The 26,790-nt window shown below is 46.3% G+C and overlaps 1 protein-coding gene across 1 annotated transcript; it reads right to left on the bottom strand.

Annotated features, from left to right (window-relative positions):
• Window positions 1-1,691: 1,691 nt before the first annotated feature.
• SIAH2 (siah E3 ubiquitin protein ligase 2) lies at window positions 1,692-21,580 on the bottom strand. Its single transcript, XM_060638947.3, has 2 exons — window positions 20,506-21,580; window positions 1,692-2,310 (listed from the first exon to the last, which is right to left on the bottom strand). Exons 1-2 carry the CDS (start codon window positions 20,920-20,922, stop codon window positions 1,753-1,755), a joined length of 975 nt encoding a protein of 324 aa, XP_060494930.1. The 5' UTR covers window positions 20,923-21,580; the 3' UTR covers window positions 1,692-1,752.
• Between the last annotated feature and the right edge of the window lie 5,210 nt (window positions 21,581-26,790).

Genomic DNA, 26,790 nt, shown 5'->3' with positions numbered 1-26,790 from the left:
CCACCCAGGCGCCCCCATTATGTCCTTTTTAATGAATGTCCCGCTTTAATTTTTTGTCATTTTTGTCTCTTATGGCAAAATTGCCTAATGGCCAGTTAGTTATGCAGTGAAAATGTGGCAAAAACACTTGTGGCAGAAACGTCTATGGCCATGCTGTGTACGGTGAAACTTTCTAGAACCTTCCTTGCCTGCCAGAACTCTATCCTGGATAAAAGCCCAATACCACATCTCACCTAAAAAATCGAAACAACTCTAAAGCCATCCCTTCCACAAGGTGCTACTCTAATGCCATTGGGCTGCTAAGTTCAGGCAGTCTTTAGTCCTCATCAGGCATTTGGGGCTAATATTCCGAATTCCTTGGAGACTTCAGGGTCAGGACCGAGGGAGTGGATCACCCTGGCTCAAACCCAGGACACTGGACATCAGCCCTGGCCAAGTCTCTTCTTCTGATTCTGTAAAGCAGGAGAAATACTCTTCTTCCACAGTGCTGGCACCTAAAAGAACATCTCCAAGGGAGAGACCTGCAACACCAATGGCAGTCCATGGTTCAAGGAAGTGAGTTTGGACCCCAGTTCTATCTAATATGGACCTGTGTCATGACCTTGGGCAAATGGCTGTTTCTTCGTGTGGAAATAGCGATAGCTTCAAGCCCAACGTAGCCGTGAAGTTTCATGTGCCTGCACGTGGTAGGCACCCACTAAATAAACATTATTCAACGGGGAAAAGAAAGCCAAATATTCATTTTTGGAAAATATTTATTAAAAAACTAAAGTGAATGTGGCAAAAAAACAACAACCACCACCCAACACATACCTTTAAATAGCAAGCATATGACACTGGTTATAAAGCTTTTCCAACTCTACTGATCTAGTCTTTCCCACCAGCTACAGTCAAGGATGGCCTCTGAGGGAAGCCACGTGTAAACAGGTCATCTGTACTAGTGATGAGCAAAACCTAATTAGGTGAGAACTATCAATGGCCATACCATTCGCTTTTCTAGGCAATCCACCCCAAACACAAGACAGTGACCAAATCTCAGGAGTGTGCTCATGGGGATCTGCAGTTCTGGTTTTAATTTGGGAGCGGCAGCTCAGGGGTGAGGAGGGAATGAAGCCGTAGAAAGACAAACGGTATCAGTAGAGGGCAGTCGTAAAGCACCTTTAAAATCTGGACCCTTTCCACAATTTAACTCAGTAATTCTCAAACTTTATTGTCGAACAGAATCACTTGAGATTGTTAAATGCACAGGCTCCACAAATCTGCATGTTTAAGATGAGTACTATGGGGGGCTCTGTGCATATTGGTTAGCCATCAGCCATCCAGTTTGAGAAAGACTAAAACAATTCCTACTCCCTAAAAACAAGATAAAGGTTAAGGTATCTATCGACAGTCACTGTGCTTTTGTCAACTTGGCGAGACCAATAGAGAGAGTCAGACAGGAAGGAGCCTCTAATTCCTAACGTACTGGCCTACAGGAGCCCTGAGCAACCTGTCAAGTGCTGTTCAGTAAGTAAGTACAATTTCGTAAGAAAGTTGATTTCAGATCACAGAACAGACTCCAAATGACTAATAGGCCAACCCCATTCGTTCCTGTTTAGTGAACTTTGTTGGGCCAGTGCCAGATGGGAAGCTGCTGTTCAAACAGAACATGGGGGGTAACTGTGGGTCTTGACTTGTGAAGACACAGTGAATAAAACATCTATAAAAACCTTTATTAACCACAGAGCACTGCGCCCAAATAACCTCGGTGCCTCATGGACAACATGTAGAAATGGTCACGTTGATTCCAAGGTTGCCATTATCTGCAAACAGATGCGCTATGGCTGTGTCAAAAACAAGGCAGTCGCTGTTCATGATGGCCGCGGCCACCCCGTCGTGGATGGACCGGGGCGTGGCCTCCCAGGTCAGTCTCCGCCGGTTCCCGTTCAACTCCAGTCTGTAGGCAAAGTTCTCAGCTTGTTTGCGGGTGCCAATGAGCAGCACGATGGCGAAGAACTGCTGGTGGCCCTCGTACTTCTCTTGTTTCTCCAGCACCAGCATGAAGTGATGGCCAAAGCACGACTGCATCATCACCCAGTCGACAGCCCCCGGCAGGTTAATGTCTGTGGCTAGAAAGACGATGTCTTCTCCCTGGAGGGTGGTAATGCTTTTGTGGGCGTGCATGAGATGCGACATCACGGCTTCCAAGGACCCCTGCCACTTGCAGGAAGCACCGGGACAAGGGCAGGAGTAGGGACGGTATTCACAGATGTCTTCGTGTTCTGGCTTCTCCGTGTGGTGCAGGGTCAGGGAACAGCCCGTGGTGGCATACTGCAAGGACAGAAAGATTAACACGTTGAGCCATCGCGCCTTCTCAAAACTCCTACTGGTGCAAACCTCTAAGACGATTCACTCACTTAGGTTTCCGGGGCTTAAACTGAATTCTTATCTCAACTACTTTCGCTTGAGAGGAGTTAAGACCACAAGTCTCAGTTCGTATTCATCCTCAGTCTTGCCATACATAAAACTGGGAATGTCCTCCGCCGGGAAGGGACGGCGGGCCACGTCCTCACTCCCACATTGTTGAAAACGTGAGAACTGAAGTGCTCCTTACTATTAACATCTCAAACGGCATTGCTGAGCCAGCCCTAGGAAACCGGGCCTTCCCCGTATTTTCTGTGAAACCTAAAGAATTTTTGAGAACTTCAAATTGCTTAGGTGTGCGGCTGGGCAAGGAACAGGTTACCTCCAGACTGGTTTTCACCCAGAGACAATTATGAAAACAGTTTAATTCCTCTTGGTTGTCCCCTGCCCCTTCTTCCTAGCTCAAGCTGGTGACTGAGAGGCCGGCTGCGGGCCGGCTGCCCCCGCAGTTCCCTGCTCTTGCCTGCGGGAGTGAGCAGTCAGGGCGGAAGGGGGCTGAAGGCCCCCCACATCGCTGGAACTATGACCTCACTTTCCTCACCTTTTACCCATCCCCAGTCCCAAGGGGCTCCACATACACTTTTTGGGTGATGGGAAATCATACCCAAGAGCTACTGTACCAGCTCGGGAACCTGCCGGCCAGGTGGGTTCCAGCCAGTGGAGGTTAAAATGAGGAGGGTCCAGACCACTTCCTCAAGTTCCAGGGCAGGCACTTGTCCCAGACGAGCTTTCTGATAGTCAGTCTGTCCCTCAAATGCTGCCTTAATAGGGTAGGAACCAAACCTTTTTCTCCCTTGCACTTGGGATGACAGTCCTGATGAATAAATCACACCTATCTTGGGAAAAGACCACACGGCAAAGAACCAGACTTCTCCCAACCCTCCCAAGAATGACACTGTTAACTCCTAGATACCAGATGGGGCACCAGCCCACAGGTAGACACTTCCCCAGAGAGCTGTGCTGGTGTGTTGTGACGAATCAGGAAACCTGAATCACCTTTCTGGGTGAAACTAGAAGCCGGCCGCATCCCCCTCAAGCTCGTGGTGGCAGGTACATCGGCTGCGTGACCCCGCTTGGATTCCCCCACCCCGCTACCAAGACGTAAAGACAGCGAAGGTGGGCAGGGCCAGGCCATGTGTCTAAGATGCCGTGCCCATTTGCTAACAAAACAAAGCCCCGTGTCTGTTTGGATGGTCACTACACTGCCCAGGGGTAAACCCCTTATAAACTTGAAGTCGGTCAAATCCTAATCTCCGCAGATGAATCTGTCACTAGCAACAAGCAGGCACTGGGGACCTTCTCCACACAGGACCCTAAACTGGACTCACTGAGAGGAGGGCGAGAAGGCAGTCTCCATTCTTAGGGAGAGGAGTCTCCCCTCATGAGGAAGTGGGTGGCTTAAAGAAAGAAATGCAGCTGGTTTCTCCCCCACACCTAAAGTGGATTATAATAACCTTCAAGAGAACTTGGCAGAAATGTTTTCATTATTTACTGTGCCCATAGGGAATGCTTATTCATCTTTTTAAACCATGGTCTAATTTTAAAAGCATGGGTATAAAAAAACTTTATAATCAGAAGGAAAAACAAACTTATTTATCCATATGTATTTCTACTTTGTGTTCTTCACAGTTTAAGGCCCCTAAAAAAACAAAATCCCTACTAACTGTGTTTTAAATCTAGGGTGTGGTTAGGAATACAGAGCCTTCTGGTGTTTTTCTGTGAGTGATGGGTAAGGCATTTCTGCCCAGCTTAAAAACACACATTACCCACAATAAAAATAGCAAGAATTAGTTCAGATTCTGTGGCAGATTCTCTGGCTGAAACAAGTCCCCGATCCTTGGATCTGAAGAAGTTTCGGAACGGGCCATTTATCGCAGCTGCCCACGAATCATTCCAAGAACGAGATGAACTCTGGCAAAGAGTGTAGGGAAGGATACCACCTGTATCCCTGACCCGAAGCCCCTGACCCGAAGCCCCAAACCACTCCGTGTTCACGAACTCAGATGTACAACAAATATTTATCGTCTAGCAGTCATTTTAGAACTTTTTCTTGTGTAGCTCAGGTAGGAATTTTTACATTCTGAATTATCTGGTTTGCCTTACAAACCACTCACTCTTCCTTCAGCCCAATATAGAGAACAGGGAACCTCCCCCAAGCTACACAAATAGAAAAGGCGCTACTTAGCATTCGTGTGGACAACGACCTTACAAAAAAATATCTTGCTACAGCCTCTATTAACTTAAATAAGTATATTTTTAAAGTGTTAGGTGCTTACTCTGCTTTTTCTAAACAGGCTGAACTTTAAAGGCAATCTATTCCTTCTCTTTTCCATCATGGGCGAGGGCGTGTCTTCATGACCACTGGTGCCACTTTTATGACGACTGGATAAGAGATGATCTCTAAAAAGAAAAGATCTAAACTTTAAATATGCGTGCACTCACACGCACACAGACGCATGCGCTCTTGTGCTACACTGCATACTTGTTGCGGCATTGTTCTGGAATAGGGGCTCGCATCCGGGGATCAGAGGGAGGGTTCAGAGTCTGAATTCCCTGACGCTGTAGGCTCTGTAGGTGCCTCTGAGCGGCAAACCCAAATTGTACCGGCCCCTCGCTTGTGTCTTCCTGACCAGCTCCGAGGGTTCCTCAGGGCTGCCAACCTCTGTCCTGGAGCACACAGAGGGAATCCGCTGCAGATCCCGCCCTCCTGGGGTTTCCGGTCGAGAGGGGCCATGCCATGCAACAACAAATAACTCAAGACTATCAGAAGTACAGACAACTATGCAAACAAAGATTGGTGGGGCGGCGGGGGGGGGGGGGGGGTGTGGTGGTGGTGGTGGTGGTGACAGTCGATTTCAAAGTGGGGATGGGCTGAGGAGGAGATTGGGAAAGCTTCACTGTAGGCAAAGTGGACTATGGCTGGAACAGCTCCAACCGGTTCTAGCATTGGGGGAGCGGAGCAAACAGTGGGGATGAAACCTAAATGAGAAGGCAGGTCCAGATACCCTCGGGGACTTTACTGACAATTTAGTTTGTTTTCTGGGTTCCTGTACAGTAGCACTACAGGTTTTCCCCGCTATCTGAACGTACAGTGTTTCTACAAAACCCTTTGTGAGACAAAATGGCATAAAGCAAAGAAGCAATCGCCATTAACTTAGATGAAAAACTTTTCCAGCATTCCTAGTGCCAAGAAATAACCTCTCTTGGGCTTCTCTGATACCTTAGGATACATCTTGCTAACAGATGCACAAAATCAATTGAGATAAAGCACAGATGCTCACAGATGCAGTTCAAAGCTATGGAGTCCTGATGCTGAGTGTAGGTCCCAGGGAAGAAGCTAGGTGAGGCCACTCCTGCTGCTCAGGATGTGCACTGCCCAAGAAATGCTGACCGCTATTTTCCCTTTCCACCTTCTTTCGTAGATGTGAAAATCCTCTTCGGATTTCTTTTGGTTAGCAAAAACAGGTCTTTTGTAAAAGCAAAATCATGTCAAATGGACTTTGAAAAAGTGGGGGATACCTGTACTGACATTTTAGACCAGATCATCCATGGTGGGGGCTGTGCTGTGCACTGTAGGATGTTTAGCAGCATCCCTGGCCTCTACCCACTCGATGCCAGTAGCAATCCTTCCCCATTGTGACACCCAGGAATGTAACAGGCATGGCCAAATGTCTGGGGAAGGGCAGAATGGCCTGGGGTTGATTCTGATGAATGACAAAACCTGGCTGGGCAGCCACAATGCCAGTTGTGAGAAGGGGCCCACACCAGTAAGCAGGTCAGGCTGGTCATTCCCCACCCAACGGGCACTACCCAGGACAGCTCGGGAACGCCAGCTGCCAGTGAAGAGACACACAAGGAGAGCCTGGTGGTTTGCAGATCCTGGAGGTAGGCCAGGGTGCTAGTTCTACCCGTTCTACAGACTGACTGACTCATCACGGCCACATGGCCATTTCTGGCCACACGCGGGGCAAGCCCTGCATTCCCGTGCTCCTCCTCCAGTGCTCTTTCAAGGTAGGGGATGTAATTCTGGAGTCAAAGAATCAATGTTCTCAGTAAAAGAAACAAAGAAACTTTGTTTCTCAGTAAAAGAAACTTACATCTGCCTTAACCCCCAGTCCCCAACCCGCCCCCCACCCCCAAGCCCAGGGTCCGCAGACACACTGCTTCTGGAAGCAGGCAGGTCCTAATATTAACTTCTTTCTTGGATTGCAAGGAGAAAAAACAGCCCTTCATGACAACGCTTCTCCCTAAGGAATGAAGAGCGGAGCAGCACGTCACGAATAAGTAACCAGTAAGGAGGCCCTCCCATCTTCTCTGGTACCTGGCAAGAAAGTCCTGAGGTTTCACTTCTCACACCCTGGCTGGGGCTTGCCCCACCAAACAGTAAGGATCCAGAGGATGCCAGCTTTCCTTGAGATCCCCGGTTCTTGCTGCACACTCTCGTTCCTGAGACAGAGCGCTGGGGCTGCCTGTGTGTCCTGGGGACACGTCCACACCTATAAACGAGATTTCTCCACAGGGCCACAGCTGCTCACGGTCCCCCAGGGGGTGGGGTGAGGTGAAGTGGGAATTCCCTTTAAGCAAACCTCTTTTGGGAGCGAGGGCGCAGGGATACACCCGCACACGGAAGCCCCAAGCTAAAGCAGAATGTAGGGAGGGGGAAGATGAGCCGGCAGAATGAGAAACAAATGCTGACATAACATTTCTGACTGCTCTTTAGAAACTTTTCAGGTTGCGGTGGCTCAAAACTCTTGTGCAAACGTGTTCTGCTGTGAAAGGCGACATGTGACCTGGTGCCTCAGTTTTAAGTCTTTGCAGAAAGCAGGAACTAGTGCCAATTCTTTCCCTGGGCATGGGGTTTGAAGGGTGTATTTAAGTTGGAATTTAGGTAGGGTTTTTCCTTTTCTGGCAGAGGAACCCGTTCACACACAAATCTGATGAGATACGTCAGAAAACAAACACTAGACACCTGTTATTTACCTAATAAACGCAGTCACATTGTATTTGTTTATGGAATGAGCACATAAACAGAATAACCCTGCTTAGCCAGAGTGCTAGTCAAGGTCATGGATCCTGTGACTGGTTTAGAACAGGTTACTTAATCTATTTCATTAAGTGTGAGTCCCTGCAATTCAAGAACAATTTCCTGAGCTCCAACAACCAACAAGTTACTAGAATGGAGGCACCCTGAGCTCCGGCAGAAGCATGTCCCTGCTCAGGGACTGTGGGGTCACCGCCCCGCCCCTGCCCACTTACACCTCCTAGGAAACTGAAGTTTATTAGCAAACCATCTGCCGGCGCCTCAAAGGAGAGTGTCTCAGAAAAAACAAGGCACGATCAATATTTTGTTGTTGATGCTCGTAAACGTTTGAATTAAATCCAAGAAACGACCTCGTGGTCTTAGAGTAAGCAAAAGCAAAGTGTGCTCTTCTGTCCATCTAATAAACTGTAATGATCACAAAATGCACACAGACGGCTAAATGCAATGTAGGACCCCAGACCGGGGTCTGCTACAAAGGGCATTACTGGGGCAGCAACTGAAGTTTGAATATGAACCGTGGATTAGACAATAGTATCTACTGCAGGTCACATTTCTTGATTTTGATAACGGGACCATAATTATATAAGAAGACCTCCTTGTTTTTAGGAGAAACAGTGCAGTATTTGGGGGAAAGGGGCAAGATGTCTGCAGATTATATTAAAATGGCTAAATAACTGTATGTATGAAGTAAGAACACACAAAATGCAAATGCAAATGGGGCAAAAAGGAAACAACTGCTGAGTCTGGATAAAGGGCATATGGGAATATTTTTGTACTATTATTACAACCGTTGTGGAAATTTGAAATCCTATAAAAATAAAAACGTGTTACAGAATTCAGGGACTGAGTTAGCATATTTATCCTCCATGGGGCAGAGATTCTTTCTGCAGGGTTGGTTGAATGAATTAAATTTTATACTAGGGTGTTGTTGTTTTTTTTTTTTAAAGAATATATACTTTTAACTGCATACCTACCGGTAAAAGCAACTAAGTTACTTAATTTTTCTTTTTTATTTACTAGAAGCTCTTGGGAGTCATTTTAGTGAACCAATAAATTTTTACAATGAAGACATCAGTTGTTATAATAACCAACACTTCTTTGATCTCTCTGCCCCTCAGGGAAGACAAAGCTTTCTCCATTGCTCCTCTGATCCTTTAAAAGTTGTTGGCCCTGGACTACAGTCTCATTGTTATCCTAACTAGCCACTGCAGGTTCATTATCTATCACGCTTAGTGGTCCAAGGGAAATTCCTCTACTTGATTCCAGACATGTCATAAAGAGGCTCCAGGACGAAGCTACCCATGCCCCCTTTTTCTTACACAGGTAAACCTCTTTTACTCCCGGGGAGGTGAACTCACACATGGAATCTGGGTTATACCAGTTCAGGTGGAAGGATGATCTCTTGGCGGTATAACTTACTATGTATGATCAGCAGATAATTAGGGGACTATTGGTAGAGGTCTTTCTCTTCTTGACATTCTTTCCCCCCCGCCCCTCAACATTCTTAAGACTTGTTTGAATGAAAGGGGTGCCTGGGTGGCTTAGTTGGTTAAGCTCCCGGCTTGGGCTCAGGTCATGATCTCTTGGTTTGTGGGTTCAAGCCTGGCATCAGGCTCTGTGCTGACAGTTCAGAGCCTGTAGCCTGCTTTGGATTCTGTGTCTCCCTCTCTCTCTCTGCCTCTCCCCCACTCATGCTCTGTCTCTCTCAAAAATAAATTTTTAAAAAATTCAAAAAAGAATTAAAAAAAAAACTTGTTTGAATGGCAGTTGTAGTTAAACCTCATATAGAACCAAAGCATGGTGAAATTACATTTTAACTGGCAGTTAAACTTAGATTTCACCACTTTTTCTTAATGTTTATTTTGAGAGAGAGAGAAAGTGCAAGCAGGGTAGGGGGCGGAGAGAGAGGGAGAGAGAGAGTCCCAAGGAGGCTTCACACCATCAGTGCAGAACCCAATGCAGAGCTCAATCTCAGGCATCGTGAGATCAGGACCTGAGCCAAAATCAAGACCCTGATGCTCAACCAACTGAGCCGTGCAGGTGGCCCCAGATTTTACCACTTAAAAAAAACTCTTTTTAAGAGACACAAACAGAGTGCAAGCAGGGGAGGGGCAGAGAAAGAGGGAGACAGAATCCCAAGCAGGCACCAGGCTCTGAGCTGTCAGCACAGACCCTGACGTGGGGCTCGAACTCATGAACCACGAGATCATGACCTAAGCCGAAGTCAGATGCTTAACTGACTGAGTCACCCAGGTGCCCCAATTTTACCATTTTCTAAAAGGACTTCTAGCAAGTTGAACTAGCTCCTTCATGACTAAAAGTCTGTTACTGTGCCCTCAAAATATCAGTGGATGATCACAGGTTATTTTCTAGTTAATTTATGGGTCTATTTATTTTGTTCATTGATTTACTGATTTGCCTACTTCCTGCCCACCTGACATTTGTTGGTAAATGAACAGACATTAGGTTTATCTGCAGATGATTGTTCTCCACCGTATTAATTTTACTTTAATTAAAAGTCTTACTATGGAACTTAGAATTTAAAAAAATCAATATATCTTGAGATCAAGAAAGAAAAATATCTTTATTAGACTTCGGTCACTATGGGTTTTGTTATTTTTCATAAAGGAATTTCACATATTTTATTTACATAAACTATTCGGGGTGGGGGTGTTTGAAGCTTTTCTGCAATCTTACATAGATGGGGAAACGATACGGTTGTCATTCGAGCGGCTCTATATCCCTCTTGTTTAAAATGAGTTTATTGGGGTGCCTGCGTGGCTCAGTCAGTTAAGCGTCTAACTTTGGCTCAGGTCACGATCTCACAGTCGTTGAGTTCGAGCCCTGCGTCGGGCTCTGTGCTGAAAGCTCAGAGCCTGAAGCCTGCTTGGGATTCTGTGTCTCTGCCCCTCTCCCTCTCCTTCTCTCTCCCCCCTGCCTCTCAAAAATAAATAAATATTAAAAAAAGGGGGGGGGGGTTACAACCACCAGTTAGAGTTCAGTTACCTTGCGTTCCGTGTAGCGCAAATTGAGCCTACCATGTCACCTCTGCGTGAATCTACAAAACCGTTGACCACTCATCCGTGGACTCTCATTAAGGTTAGACTTGGGCAACAGGAGAAAGTGAACTCTCTTCTTGTGCCTCAGTCACGATGCTCAACCTGCATCTGTCTAGCCACCATCCTCTAAGAACCTTAGTGGATCTGCACTAACCCAGAGGGTGGATTCCTTACCTCCACTGTGAGGCAGCGCAAAGAATCCTCAGCCAAAGGTTCCGTAACAGTTCCACGGATACTATTATGAGAAGATGGTATCACTCAGGGCCAGCACCGTCAAACGGTGGCGAGACTAAGAAAACACGGACATCTAACTTCATGAGCTTTCTGCTGGAGAAGGCAATGCTAATTAAAGTCATGGGCTCTGGGGCGCCTGGGTGGCTCAGTCGGTTAAGCAGCCGACTTCGGCTCAGGTCATGATCTTGCAGTCTGTGAGTTCGAGCCCCGCGTCGGGCTCTGTGCCGACAGCTCAGAGCCTGGAGCCTGTTTCAGGTTCTGTGTCTCCCTCTCTCTCTGACCCTCCCCCGTTCATGCTCTGTCTCTCTCTGTCTCAAAAATAAATAAACATTAAAAAAATAATAAAAAAAAAAATAAAGTCTTGGGCTCAAGAGTTCCTCTGTTTGCCTGAGAGAACGCTGACAAACCCCACGGTGCAGATGACTTTTTTACCACAGGTGTCCTGGGGGCAGACTGGGGCGATGTTAGCCCGGTCATCTGAGAACATCCTGCCGTTGGGGAGGGGAGCACATCTGGCCGTACAAAGCCTCCTTGGGCTGGCAGGGGGTTATTTTTAATCTCAGAAACTTTAAACAAAAGTTGACGTTTGACCCAACACGCTTCTCATCTGACCACGGCCAGACCAGAGTCAGCAGGCAACGACACAGTCTCCCGGAGAAGCAGTTTTGTGAGGTGCCTTTAGAGCGTGGGTTCAAGCAAACAAAAGCACCTCAGGGTCAGAGCCGGAATTAAAGGCTTTCTGCCACCCTACCAGTGCCTCGCCCGCTCTTTGTCACTATGCCCTTACTCCTCCAAGCCAGGCTCCCACCTGCATAATCAGACTAAACGCTATGACCCGCCTCCAACAGGGCTGCATCCCTCTGCAGTCTTTATTTCTCAACTAAAACAATCGCATTCACCGGAAGACTTAAGGGGTAGGGCTGCCCGATCTAGCAACTGAAAACACAAGATGCCCAGGATGTCCCAGGCGACATTTGGGTTATACTTGCACCAAAAGAAAATTACCTGAAATTGCACCAAATATTGTTGATCTGAAATTCAAATTTAAGTGGGCACCTTGTAGTTTACCTGGCAACCTTAATAAGAGGGCCCTCCTGATACCGGGGTCATCCTGCCAGAAGCCATTATGTGAATTTGGAATGGGAGGGGGGATCGTTGTTCCTCAGGGAGGGGCGAAGCCGATAACGGGAAAGGCAGGAGGCTGAGGGGGAAAAGACACTGTGTGTGTAATTACAAGGCCCATCCTGGAGTTTCTGTTCCCTGAACTTACAAACTGTAGGACTTTGGGCAAATCTCTTAGGCAGGATACTAACTGTGTCCTGTTTCCTTTACAAAGTGATGAGGAGGAGATAACATGAGATAATATGCCTCGTTCAGACAAGGTAAACAACACTCTGTACAAGCAGCTCTGCTGGCCTCCCTACGTAACCCCATCAGGACCTTCCATCCCTTCTTTCTTTGTGGGTAGATAGCTGCTTATCCTACATAATGCGGCTCTGTCCCCCAACACTGCTGAGAGGTCTCTAGACTCCTCTGCTCCTGCTGCTTGAGGAGGGCTCTGCGGGCACATCTGTCTCCTCTGTTAGACTCGTAGCTTCAGAAGGAGGGGGTTGCGGGGGAGGCAAGGACTGGCTGGTCAGATGGTTTGTAGGAGGGAGAGGCTGCAGGAGATTCCCAGGTATGGGGGGATATGAAAGTTAGTAGGTAGTCAGGAAGAGCCAGCTCTGGCCCAAGGTTCCATCAGGGAGAAAAAGCAGGCAGTAGTGTTAAAAAAAAAAAAGCCAAAAGGATAACACCCATTGTAGGTGATGGTGTAAAGAAATGGACACTCAATTGTGAAGGATTCCAAGTGAGAAAGCAGTTTGGCTCTGCTATCAAAAGCTTTTTGATTTCTACACATACCCTTTGGCCCTACCATCCAACTTCTAGGAAGTTACCGTTAGGAAATAATTACTTTCCTATGCACAAGAACTGCTCTAGCAGTACTTAAAAAAATTTATTTTAACCGAATGATTTAAATGACCACAAATGGGAGCTTGCTTAAACATTTCTGGTACTATTAGAATACTATGCAGCCATTAAACATGAACTTAAAGACTATTTACCAATGTTGAAAAGCAGTCACGATGTGTTAGATGAAAAAATATGTTATGACATTGTGTGTGGTTTATCTTACCTGCTTTTCTTTGAGTGAAAAACCCCACTGATGTCGATGTAAGTTTGTAAGGACAAGTGCAAAAATGGTATAGTGGTTATTTCTAGGTGGGAGGATTATAAGAGATTTTAACTGCATATACATATTATATATAAATATATATTTTAACTATATATTATATTTTGAGAGAGAGTGCAAGTGGGGGAGGGGCAGAGAGTGAGGGAGAGAGGGAAACTTAAACCCGTTCCATGTCCAGGTCAGAGCCTAATGTGGGGATCGAACTCACAACCTTGAGATTATGACCTGAGCTGAAATCAAGGCAGATTCTTAACTGACTGAGCCACCCAGGTGCCCCTAATTTTATATTTTTATATGTTCTACATTTTAAAATAATGATAACTTTTAAAAACATACTTTATAATGTGTAAAATAAAATATACATGTTAAAAAACACTGCCTAATCTAACCAGGCTTTCTCCTCTGAAAGCATTATAGAAATGAAAAACATGAGGCCTTGTCACTGAAAAACCGATGCCGGGGCCAGGGTAACTCAGCTGTATGAAAACCTACATGATAAGGAGGAGGGAAGAGAAACTCAGTAGGAGAGTATGTGGGAGAAAAGAAGTTCTTTTTTTTTCTTTTTAAAGTTTATGCCTGGACTTGACCTCACACACTGACCATTTGTTTTCTGCTAGCTTCTAACCGTGCTGTGGTTCAGTGCTGGGGCTGTGCTAGGCACTTTGCATGAATTATTACCATGTTTGATGCTCACAACAACCCAGTGTGCACCCTATTTTACCAAGGAGCTGCTGAGGTTTGGAGAAGTCACCAAACCCCTCATGTGGGGATGCAGCGGGGATCTGGACTAGGAGGTTCGAGAAGGGCCTCCCTCAAAACTACTAGCAGAGGGGCGCCTGGGTGGCTCAGTCGGTTAAGTGTCGGACTTCAGCTCAGGTCATGATCTCACAGCTCATGAGTTCGAGCCCCGTGTCGGACTCTGCTGACAGCTTGGAGCCTGGAGCCTGCTTCGGATTCTGTGCCTCCCTCTCTCTCTCTCTCTGCCCCTTCTCCACTCGCGCTGTCTCTGTTTCTCAAAACTAAATTAAGAAAAAAACAAACAAAAAAACTACTAGAGGAGAAGGTAGCCTGGGGATAGGAGTAACCCAAAGATACTACTTTTGTCCATTCGAAGTTTTAAAATAGGGCCCAGGCCCACACATTTAACACAGGTATATCTTTCATCCGTCTACAGTGTCTGTGGCTAAACACTGGGAAGGGGTAATCTTTTATCTCACAGACACCATATAGTCGAAAAATCACTACAGAAAACCTTTACCCAACTGGAGATGAGACCAACAATTTCCCAATGTTTAAGAAAAGCTAATGGAGCTAGATGAGGACCTGGGTTAAAAGTGATGAAATTCTGCTAGAGAATTTTCACTATCTCTAGTAAGCCTTAGAAAGCACATTCTCAGGTTTAACATAAAGATATATTTAATCAGGAAAACTTTTTAGCTTTCTTATTTTCCTCTTCAGTATGTGCAGAGCAGAGTCATATTCTGATGCCCCATGTATGATCCCACCCTGCACAACTCGCCAGTAATACACAATGTATTGCACCGGGCGTTCGCTTTAGCAAATGTGTACCTACTGTGTGTCCCTTTCAAGGAGTGAGGACCTTATGAGTTTGCGTGAAAAATGCCATCGTTCACAAATTTTGTCTGCACGAGTCTGGCTCTTACATTTTATAAGGTCTTACTGTAGTCATACGCATACGGTATTTTGTAGGAGCTTCAAAAAAAAAAAAAAAGGGATCTAACACAGAACAGGAGGATCTAATCCAATCTCAGGTTAGGCATTTTACAGACCAGACCTGCTGTACCTTTCAGTTCTCCTCCCTTCTGGTCAACTTTAATGTCAACTTTAAGTCACAGTGATTTACTCCTAGTTCTAGAAGGTGGTGACCTGTGAAAAATGCCTGCCAACTATGTGTAGAATCAGCATAAACTTTAGGGCTCCTACCCAGCATTCTAGTGCTTCAGTTCTTTTTTTTTTTCTTCTTTTAATTTTTTAAATTTTTAAATTTTTAGTTTATTTATTTAACATGAAATTTATTGTCAAATTGGTTTCCATACAACACCCAGTGCTCATCCCAACAGGTGCCCTCCTCAATGCCCATCACCCACTTTCCTTTCCCTCCACCCCATCAACCTTCAGTTTATTCTCCGTTTTTAAGAGTCTCTTATGGTTTGCCTCCCTCCCTCTCTGTAACTTTTTTTCCCTTCCCCTCCCCCATGGTCTTCTGTTAAGTTTCTCAGGATCCACATAAGAGTGAAAACATATAGTATCTGCCTTTCTCTGTATGACTTATTTCACTTAGCATAACACTCTCCAGTTCCATCCACGTTGCTACAAAGGGCCATATTTCATTCTTTCTCTTTGCCAAGTAGTATTCCACCGTATATATAAACTACAACTTCTTTATCCATTTATCAGTTGGTGGACATTTAGGCTCTTTCCAGAATTTGGCTATTGTTGAAAGTGCTGCTATAAACACTGGGGTACAAGTGCCCCTATGTATGAGAGAGAGCAAGAGACAGAGAGTGGGGAAGGGGCAGAGAGAGAGAGAGAGACATAGAATCCGAAGCAGGCTCCAGGCTCTGAGCTGTCAGCACAGAGCCCAATGCGGGGCTCGAACTCACAGACTGTGAGATCATGGCCTGAGCTGAAGTCAGACGCTTAACTGACTGAGCCACCCAGGCGCCCCTCTAGTGCTTCTGTTCTTAATTTTACACTCAAAAATTCTGTCAGTTTGGTTCCTGATAATCTGGAGCCTCACCGTAGATGTACGTGGACTCTGGTGCTTGCCTGCGCACGCTTTCAAGAGGAAACCTAGCCAACTTCGGTCAGTAGTGAAGACCACAGGGGAAATAGCCAAAGTAAATGGTCTTTGTCTTAGAGGAGTTTTCAAGATGAAGAAAAGACCTTTGAAATGGTTTTGGCAAAGTGGCTTATCCTCTCAGACTTCTGGGCAACTGATCATCCATCACCCAGCAACCGCCTTGATCCCACCCACCTTCCATTTGATCTGGTGAAGCAAAAGACTTAGCAATTCGAGTCACATCTCGGAGCAACCTACCAGCTTGGTGTTATCTCCATTCTTGTTAACTGATGAACAGACAAGCTCAGGGAAGTATGTGACTGGACCAAGGTCATACAAAGCGAGGATGAGAACCCAGTTCTGTCTTTTGCCTAGTACTCTTTTCCCTAGATTGTGAAATTTTAGGGGGAAAAAATTTTCCCTAATGGTATAATGATTTAATAATGGTATAGTGATTTAGTCCAACTCTTTCTCTTAAAGACACTCAGGTCCAAAGACATAAACTGACCTGTTCAAAGTCAAATGTCTAGTCCCTGGGACAACAGTTCAGGCTCCCCAGGGGGCCAGGATAGACTATTCTCTTGGCAAAACATAGATGAAAATAAGCTATAAAACCACCTACAGTTGGGACCGCTCAGAATTCCAAAGTTCACGGAGAGTAAGAGTTAAAGGCAAACTTCCAGGCTCAGCGAATGCTTTCTAAAAGAGAACCAGACCAGAGGTTGCAAGCTGGCAGCTGGAATTTGGTCTGCAGACAGGGGTGGTTTGGCTTGCACGTTCTGGCCTTCAATATGAATTTGGCCAATGTTAAAAAAAAAAAAATTGAGATACTTCACATTTAAAAAAAAAATCCAGATTTCTGGCTTTTCTTGAAAAAAAAAATCCAAAGGTCTGGCAGGCTGCATCCACACTCTCACCCCTGCCGATCAGCCAGGGCTGAGCAGAAAGTGCCTCGACTGCTCCCTGAGGTCTCCTGAACCCTTGGCCACGGGTCAGACACCTCTCTCCCTCACTTCACCTGTCCCCGCTGCCTTTTAGGTTTGTCCACACTGAGGGGCTTTTAACTTTCTATTTTCAGGAACAAAAGCAACACTGTCACAACCCAACTGCAGGGAAGACTTGTCTGACTGAGGCTTTCCAGTTCAGTGATTATCTGGAGACACGCTGTTAGAAACTTTTAGAGAAAACAAAGAAAAAAATGGAGAGAAAATGCTTCAGAGTGTTAGTGGGCTGGAGTGGTTTAGCATTCCCCACCTTTGGGGAGAGAAATACTTGGCTGATATTCAGATAACATACACTGTTGAGTGGGGGTACAAATGTGTCAACCTTCACTTCTCCCCCTACACCCACGCTCCACTGAGAGCTGGTGGGTTTGAGATATGGGAAGAGGATGTCAAAACTTCTCAGGCATAGAGCAAGCCATAGAATGGACTAAAAATAGCACAAGTGCAAGACAGCCCTACTTTGATAGAGATCCTTTTCTTAAAAGGAGACCTGAGCTAATAATGCATGTGGTTCCCTCTGTCAAAGGTGCTGGCAACACTTTAGCCTTTAATTAAGTGGCCCCATACCTATGTAAGGAAGCTATTTGGCAACAAATCCATTTGTGAGCCAACTGAAGCATGAGCAGTTCAGAGCTGTGATGAAATACCCCCAAATGTTAATTCTGTGGGCTATTTCCCCCTGACTTGCCCATCCCACATGTCCTACAAAATTCCTACCAGTGAATTCCATAGCGAACATGTATGTTGTCTCTTTGGGATGTTCCCATCAGAGGCCCATCTGGTAAACTTATCCGATCAGATGGTTTTGTTTGTTCCTGGTGGGTGCCAACCTTAAGTTATAGTCTGGGGCCTTGGAATAAAAGGCAAAAATCCCTACGTAGCACAAAGGATGTGTGCCTTTGGGATGCAGGTTCATGAACAGGCCTACTGATCTTGACAAGTCACTTAACCCTAACCTCTCTATAGACATTTGTTTCTTCATCTGAAAAAAAGAAAGGCAAACTAATAAATGATGACCCTTGAAAGATAGCTGGAACACAGGCACCCAATAACCATTCCACATAGCCTTCCTTCTTTTCATGGTATTCTAGAAGCTACAGGTCCTTGGAAGTCAAGCAGTTCAATCCCTTTATTTACAGATGAGGAAATCAAGGCCCCAAGAGGTGGTCTCTCAGGCAAACAATGGCAGCGCCCGGCTACACTTGAGACCTGGGCTCTGGTATATCATCCAACATTGTTTTTCTCACATGAGCCAGCCCATAAGAGAAGTTCTGAGAGCAGGTAGGGGCAGTGACAAGGCAGTCCCTATGATTTCCAGGAGTAAGCGCAAGCCAAGGGCTCGCTACACAGACCCATCTTGCTGAAGTCTGACATAGGTCTGATCACTCCCTATTGCTCTCAACCCTCAACTGACCTATCTTTGGTGCTTGCTGTATAATATCCAAGTTTGGTTTATCTAAACTAATTGGCTGAGCTGTCCTGTCAATAGTTTGCATTACTGGTCAAAGTTGAGGCATGCATTCTCCAGCTTTATGAATCTCTCACACAAGAGTGACTCCAAGATCACTTTCTAAACTTGGTGCCTGGTCTGTAGGGGAATGGTTGACCCTGTTTAGTTTCAGCTTGCAACGTGATGGCTTTCCTTAAATGCATTCAAATAGAATAGGGACTTGGAAAACCACTGACATGTCTAGAAACACTGAGTACCCCTGATTCCCAAGAGAACTGTTCTTCAAGAAGGGCTTCACTAGCATATTACACATTAGGAACAAAAAACATGCTTCAATAGGAACCAGAATCCTAGGTCCTGAAAGTGAAACTTCACACTTTATATAGCATAACTGCTTCCTTCCCTTCTTCTTGGGAGCAACACAATGCTCTTATGAGATTTCTTTTTAAAAATAAGTTATGGAATACTGACTGAAACCAAATGTCCCTCTGTGAACTGTAATTCACCTAAAGCCATTTCTTCTGTAAGCCACTGAACGTTTGGGACAAAGCGAAGAGCTGAAAAGGTAGCTCCTCCGAAATCCTATGGGACACCCCGTGCAGTCCCCATGATATATCTCAAACATCAAATACCCACTCTTATGTCAACTATCACCAAATCTTTTCTTGACCACAAGGCTTCCATCTTCTTCATCACCCTAAAAAAATTATAGAAACATCCAAATTTCATGAGAAACAACTACTGGGCTGGATGAATTAGTCAACATTATATGAGAGGTGGTTGAAAGCAGAGTAATTTCTTAAGGTTAACTGAAAACCCATAGCCCAAACACGGATTCAAACCTGTATTTGAATATGCTATTTTAAACTTGATTTGTGGCAGGGCACAGACCAAATTAAATCACTCATTTTACTGACTTGAGTCCCAAGCTTCAATTCTCTGGTGGATTATTTTTAATTTAAAAATAAGCTCTTGCCCTATAAAAATAAGCAGCACCAAGGAGAAATGCAAGACAGCTTAGATGGCCCAAGAGGCAGAACAGTTACTTAAAAAAAAAAAAAAAAAAAAGACTATTAATGACATGATTTCCATTTCTAAGTTTAGAAAACGAACTTTATGGTCCAGCTCTAGATGATCATGAGGTACTATAGACAGGTATGTCTCAGAAACTGCTCCTGAAGATTTTTAATTACTAGATGTAAGTAAACAGATGCTATATAATATGTCCACACAATGAAAAACTAGGCAGCCATTTAAAATACAATGAGGTAGAGCTAGGTTTCAGACATAGAAAAAATACGTATAATAATACGACTTTACAACAGCAATTTGCACAAGTTATTTCTGGAGAAGAATTTATGTCTGTGTGTGTTTAGGAAGCTTCTTGACACACGCTGACATCCAGGATTCTATATTCAGCTGTGAAAGTGTAAACGTGGCTACACAAATCCATAAAGATACACAGTAAGCCTAACAATGGTGGGAAAGGGGGTGAGAGGTCTTGGTCTTTCATGTGACTTTTCTTCAGTGGTTTGCATTTTTCTTGCAAGAGCATTGCTAACTTTTTAAACTAAATAAATAAAGTGATGGGCTTGGGAGAACTGTAACAGCTCCTATGTGCCCTTCCTGATAAACTCCTAATCAACTCTTGTTTTCACCCCACTTAGTACAAACACACATCTCCCTAGTCCTTGGAAGGCTAGGAGAGGGTAAGGCGTGGTTCGCAGGGTTTTCGTGTTGCTGGAGGAAAACAGGCTGTAGGCGCCCTTTTTTTAGCTACACTCCCGAGGGCTCCCACGTGTCAGGCGTGCGCAGAGGGCAGGCGCGGGGTGCAGGGGGAATCCAGTACAGATCCTTACAAGCGGAGCGCTGGTAAAGGGTGCGTTTAGCTCGCTTATTTCTTCCCTCCCCAACACCCCCCACCCCCACCCCGCCCGCCAGCTTCCTGGTCCAAGTTTTACTTGTCCAGTCTAACCCTACCGAGCACACCAAGCACAGAGTCTACAGAGTTCGCAGGCACCTGGAGGGGAGAGCTGTGATGCGTTCTAAAAAACGATCGCGTGCCAATTATTCCGGGGTCAGCACTCGGGCAACTGTCAGCTCAGAGTTACTCCCAAAGTGGACAGGTGGGCGTGGGGGAGGGTGGACAAGTGTAAACATTTCTTTTTTTAAAATAAGAGAGATGCCACCTGCCTCTCAGCTCATACGAGTGGGCTGGAGGACACAGGAGTTCTGGGAGGTCGCCAGGCGGAGGTGCGCGGGTGGCACCTGGGCTTACCTTGCAGGGAAACAGGACTGCCGAGGCCACCTTCTCCATAGCCAGGTTCCTGATGCTGGGCGTCAGGGCGCCCCTGCACGTCGGGCAGCAGCTCAACTTCTGGCGGCATTGGTTACACACCAGGTGCCCGGCCTGGCACTGCAAGATGGGGGGCAGGACATAGTCAAAGCAGACCGGGCACTCGAAGAGCGAGGTCAGCTCGTGGTGCTGCGGGGACACCGGGCCAGCCCCGCCACCGCCGCCGGGGCCCGAGATCACCGCCGCCGCGGCGGGCACCGCGGACGAGCCGGGGCCCGCAGCCGAGATGGTGGCGGCGGCCGGGGGCGCAGCCGGGGACGGAGCGTGCTGAGGCTGCGGCGGCGGCTGCTTGCTGCAGGGTTTGTTAGCGCTGGGGCCGGTGGAGGACGGGCGGCTCATCGCGCTCCGAACCAACCATGGAACTGCGGGCGCCTGCCTGCCGCGGGGCCGCCGGGGTCAAGGCGGTGCGCGCCCCGCGGGCGGCAGGCTCCGAGGCAACGCCACCGCGCCCAGCCCGGAACCGAGCAGCAGAAACGGCCGGCTCCTGCAGGAGAGGGACTGGACTGCGCCGACGATCTCCGCGGCCCCCGGCGTTCCAAACAGTCTTCCGCGCCCCCAGACTCCTCCTCCCGGCGGCGTCGCGGGCCGCGAACCCGAGCGGTGCGCAGAACCCCGGCCCACCAGCTTCTGGAGCGGCAGCTGACGCAAGCCCCGGGGGCGCGCGCGGACGTGACGCCTGGACACGTGTGCGGCCGCTCAGGCGCGCGGGGACTGGCAGAGCCACCCTGCGCTGGGGCGCCGGCTCCGCCCGAGTCCAGCTGGCAGCGCGGGGGGCCGCCTAGCGAGGGCCTCTCTTGCCCAGGCTGCGGGCCGGCCCGCGCCAGTGAGCATGCCCGGCTCGCCGCGGCCGCGCGGGGTCTGCCTTCCGGGTTGGGGAGGGGGCCGCCCTTTGGCAAGGCGTCGCTGAAGTCCTGTGGCCACACCCCGGGGAGCCACGCCGGCGCTTCCCGGGCGCAAACCAGAAGGACAACTTCAGGCGGGCGGGGGCTAGGGTGGTGGGCGGGGCGGGACGCGTGCCCCTGCCCAGGTCGGAAAAAACCGAGAGGTTTCTCTTTCCCCGGGTTGAGTCACCCGCGCGAGAGGGGAGGCGGGTGGCGCCGGCGGGCGGGCCGAGTCTGGAACGCTGGGTCTGGACGCTAAGCTTTGGGCGGGAGTAGGGCAGGGGGCTCCGGCTGGGTCTGCAACGGGCCCAGGACCTAGTGCTGGGCTGTTAAAGGTGGGTTTGGACCACTCCTTAGTCCTGCTTCCCAGGGTGGGAAGGAGGTAAACTCTATTAATTTACCAGCGGACCTGGCGACGTTGAATTGAGAGCCACTGACTTGCATAGCAGGCCAGGGATGGAGATCATGGACTGCGTTGGCTAAAAGGAGAGTTCAAGATCACTGGAAGTGCCAGAAATGTGGGTTGGGTCTTGAGGCCTCAGGAAGACTAGGTGACCCTCCGATACAAGGCGGTGCATCCTCATCTTTGAAATCCCCCGGAAGTCCAACGCAAGTTGTAGGCGCTGACTCCGCACACCCCGCGAAGCCCTAGAGAGGTGATGATACTCCAGAGTGAACCACATGTTAATTTAATGTATGCTGTATGCGCCGCGTGGAATTGCTGTTCTGCATAATATGAGCCACTGACGCTGAAACTGGGGAAAGGTGCTACCGAAATGGGAATCGGATGATTCTTTGTAGGAGAGACAGTGAGTGGAAAGGAACAAGTCTGGACTGGGTGAAGAACGGTGCCTTCCATTTACCATCTGTGTGCCTTCGGCCAAAGTCTTTAATTTCTTTGTGCCTCAGTTTCCTCATCTGTAAAAATGGAATGAAAATAGTACCTACCTTATAAATGGGACAGTGAGGATTAAGTGAGTTTGATATATGTGAAGAACTCGGCCTATCCTAAGCACTTCTTCAGTGTTAGCTGTTATTTAAAAAAAAATTAATAGTGAATATGTAATGAATAAAATCATCCAAAAAAAAAAAGCTGTTAGAGCCCAGAAGAAATAAAATGTAATCTTATAAAGACATCTAGAAAGACTACATGCATAGAATTGGTGAAATCTGATCTAAATCTTGAAAAAAAAATTAATAGACATGGTGTCATTCAATCATTTAGTGTTTCCTGAACGTTTATTATGTGCCAGCCATTGTTTGGGTTCTGAGAAAGGTTATTATTCAGTTTTCATTCTAGTGAGGGAGCAATGCCAATAACCAGATACTCATGAGAGAAGATTTCAGCTTACTAGGTTGGGGGTGGGGAGTGAAAACAATGCATCAGGAGTTAAAGCACAGTGAGAGAATGCACTTGGGGATTTACTGAGACTCGGGCGAGTGGACAGCATGGGAACCTCAGTCGGCCTCTTAAGACCTTTAGCCTCAAAGGGAGACAGTGACCGCAGTAGATTTTTGAAAAACAATAATACGACTGACGCTGAGTTTGTGGAAGGGTACTCTGGGGGAATACCAAATAATAACTAATATTTACTGAGTGCCCACTATGTGCCAGGCGTGGATGGCTCTAAGGATTTCTCAATAACCCTACGTGATGGGTACTGTTGTTATCTCCATCTTATACTTGAGGAAACTGAGACACAGGGAGATTAATTCGCTCAAGATGAAACAGCTAATAATGTTGGAAAATGCTCCAGAGCCCCATTCTAACTACTAGTCTATATCCCTTTCATTTATCCTCAACTCCTACTTATAGCCTGGTTAAGGAGTTGAGGTCAGTGCACTCAACAGTCAGAAAATAGTGGTAGAGCCTGTAATAAAGCACCGAATTTTGTGGGTACACTTTACATAAATTCGTTCCTTAGCTGATCTTGAGCGGAAAAAAAATTAAATTGTATTTATATTATCTTTATCTTTTTAGAGCACATCGAACATAATAGTGACAACAACAGAAAAATTCACCCATAGTTTCACTTTTATCTGGGAAAATATAACATTTTCCACTTTTAATTTAAAACCCAAGTGTGTCGAATTTATTACCAGAATTTGTTTTCCTTCCCTCCACCCCTGGCCTCTCAGTTCAGGTGCCCTCTACTCCCAGAGCTTATACTGAAGAAACAGGGTCCCTACTGTGGCCATGTTTACGTGAGTCTTCAGTTCTCCAGCCCGCTAGGGCATGGTTGTTCAAAAAGCAATTTGGTTTTGGAGATGTTGAAACAAAGAACAGGAAAACCAGCTCTCTGCAGAGACAATTTTTCTAAAAATACAGCTAACCCATCCATTCTTACCCTGTCAGATGCCTCCCGGGGTATGAAGAAATTTCTTCTTGTTTCCTCCTTTACGTCAATGCATTCTTGATTAAGTCAACTAGGGTGATTAAAGAAAAAAAAAAAAATCTCCTCTGGGCAGTTGCTAAAGGTTGGTAGGACAAGAGTGGACAGGCCTGCTGGTCGACCCACATTGATCACCTCTCCAGGCTGCCAGACTGGCTTTTCTAGTCCTACTTCTTTCTTGCTCCTTCCATGGGGCTTTTGTTTTTAAAAAAATTTTTTTCAAATGTTTTATTTATTTTTGAGACAGGGAGAGACAGAGCATGAACAGGGGAGGGTCAGAGAGAGGGAGACACAGAATCTGAGACAGGTTCCAGGCTCTGAGCTGTCAGCACAGAGCCTGACGCGGGGCTCGAACTCATGGACCGGGAGATCATGACCTGAGCCGAAGTCGGCCAATTAACCGACTGAGCCACCAGGTGCCTGCATGGGGCTTTTGAATCAGAGAAGGGTGGCCTTTGCACAGTGGGCACTGTGAGCTAGAGTACTCTGTCACAAGGGCATGTATGCTAAGATGAACTGTGTTATTTGCCCTTGGGGGTTCCTGTTGTTGCCAAGCTTGTGTTGTATGCGTGACTTTGTGGTCTGGGGAGTGGGGGGTGGGGGGGTCCTCAATCTTTTGTCATCTCCTGATTATTGACTCATTTACCACATCTGCTGGATGACAGGCTGGCCTCCTTCCCCGCCCACTGAGCCCCGGATTGCGCAAAAGGGACACGTATGAAGCAGGACACCTCTCCTCATCCCATCTCCCACTTTGTACTACCATTTAAAGATGAGGGCTGGGGTGCCTGGATGGCTCAGTTGGTTGAACATCTGATGTTAGCTCAGGTCATGATCTCGCGGTTTGTGAGTTCAAGCCCCGTGTGGGGCTCTGTGCTGACAGCGTGGAGCCTGGAGCCTGCTTCAGATTCTGTGTCTCCTCCTCTCTCTGCCCCTCCCCTGCTCATTTTCTCTCTCTCTCTCTCTCTCTCTCTCTCTCTCTCTCTCTCTCTCTCAAAAAAAAAAAAAAAGGTGAGGGGTGTGCTGAGAAACCTTTCTTTCCTTCAAATATCAGGATAGGTCTTGTTTAAAAAAACCTCCCAGGTGAGCCCCTAATCTCACCTAAACTGCTGAGCACAATGAAAACTGCTCCAGCTAGACAGACGAGCTCTTGCCCTTCTTTCTGTAACTTACAAATTGTGTGGTTTTGCAAATTGGGCAACTTCGGCAATCAGGCAAACCGTGTGCATTTTCAGAGCAAAGTGTGATTGGCTTCTTCAGTTGAGATTTAAAGATGACTCAGGAGTGCATTGAAGCTTGCTGCGTGGAAAGTTCTGATAAGGGGAAAGCTTGTGGGAAATTTTGGAGGTGACTGTGAGGCCTCTGGTAATTATGGTAGGAACTTTTACTTTTATAAAATACTTTTGTTTCTGGGGTAATTTCCACATGCTCAAACTTCTTCTGAGTAATGATGGGTATTTCTTGAACAACCATCATGTACTTAGTACTGTGTATTGCACAGTGTAGGTGTATGCATTTGCATTATTTTTGTATCCATACTTAGCTAATGTTTCTCCAGTGCTCACCCTGTGCCGCTGTTCTGAGCACCTTAATATTTTAATTCTTTTAAACTTCACCATGACCTATCAGGTATATATTTATAGATAATACAACAGGTAGAGAGAGGCCAGGACTCTGTAGTAAGTGACCTTTAAGAGGGATCCAGTGGTCCCTCCCCTTGGCGTCTGCCCCCTAGGTAATCCCCTCCGGCTGAGTGAGAGCTGGACCAGCTAATTCACTTTAAATGACTAGAATGTGGCCAAAGTGATAGAATGTCACTTCTGAGATTAGGTTACAAAAAGACTAAGACTTCCATCCAGCTCTCTGTCTGTTGTTGAGTACACTATGTGGACGAAGCCAGCTGCCACATTGCAAGTAACTTTAAGAAAAGCCTCACATCACGAGGCACTGATGTGTCTGGCCAATAGCCAGGGAAGATTCCAGGCCTGGCTGACCATTTGATTTACTTATAAGACCCTGAGCCAGAGGACCCAGTTAGGCTGACGCACAGAAATGGTGAGACAATAGACGTGTGTTGTTTGAAGCTATTCAGTTTGGGGATAATTTTTTACAAAGCATTACATAACTTGTACACCTGTCCAAGGTCCAAAAGCTTGTCTGTAAAAAAAAAAAAAAAAAAAAAAGCAAAGTATAGGCCCCCTACTTTATCTTAAATTATCTTTATTCTAATGCTACTTAAGTATATAGAACCAAATCTAGGAATAAAATTTTTATGATTATTGTTGTATATAGCTACAAAACAAAACAAAAAAAAAGAGAATACCAAAAAAATTCAGAATTCATACTTTTGTTTCTTATTTTGATTTGAATTCATACTTTTTAATGATAATTTCATAGGATGGAAAATGTGTTAGAATGAAATCATCATTTCATTTGGAAACAACCTCAATGTCCACTAACAGGAAAATGGACTATGTAAAGCCATCCTACAAAATCCTCTGCAACTTGGAAACTTGGACAAGGTCTCGAAGACAAACTGCTATATGAAAAAAACCAAGCTGCAACCAAGAAACCCTCAAACAATCCCATTTATGTATAAAGAAGCGAGCAAAACAAAACTATTTCCTTGCATGCCTAACAGGGCATAGAAAGGCCTGGAAGGAGACGGTGAGCTGATGACAGTGATGGTTTCTAGGGAGGGGAGTGTGAGGGGATGTGGGGGAGCTTTTGTTTTGCTTTTTCTATGTTTCTGTAGTTTCACCTTTTCGTGTGTCTTTGCTTCTGTTTCTTTATTCTTTCCCTTTTTTTGAAATGAAAATTTATTTGTGTGTAATTAAAAAATAAAAGTATTGTTCTTGCCCATCTCTCCTTGCTTTGGCTGTAGGGTTGGTGTCAAAATGAATGATATATGAAAGATCAGCCAGCCAGCCAGG

The sequence above is a fragment of the Panthera onca genome, chromosome C2 (assembly GCF_046562875.1).
Source record: "Panthera onca isolate mPanOnc1 chromosome C2, mPanOnc1 haplotype 2, whole genome shotgun sequence".
NCBI classification, from domain to species: Eukaryota; Metazoa; Chordata; class Mammalia; order Carnivora; family Felidae; genus Panthera; species Panthera onca.
The sequence above is the reverse complement of the archived record's forward strand: the minus strand, read 5'-3'. Positions and strand labels throughout refer to the sequence as shown.

Coding starts and splice junctions, on each gene's coding strand:
- SIAH2 (XM_060638947.3), bottom strand. CDS start 20,922: ATGAGCCGCCCGTCCTCCACCGGCCCCAGCGCTAACAAACCCTGCAGC. Junction 2,311..20,505: donor CAGTCCTGTTTCCCTGCAAG/GTAAGCCCAGGT, acceptor CTGTCCTTGCAG/TATGCCACCACGGGCTGTTC.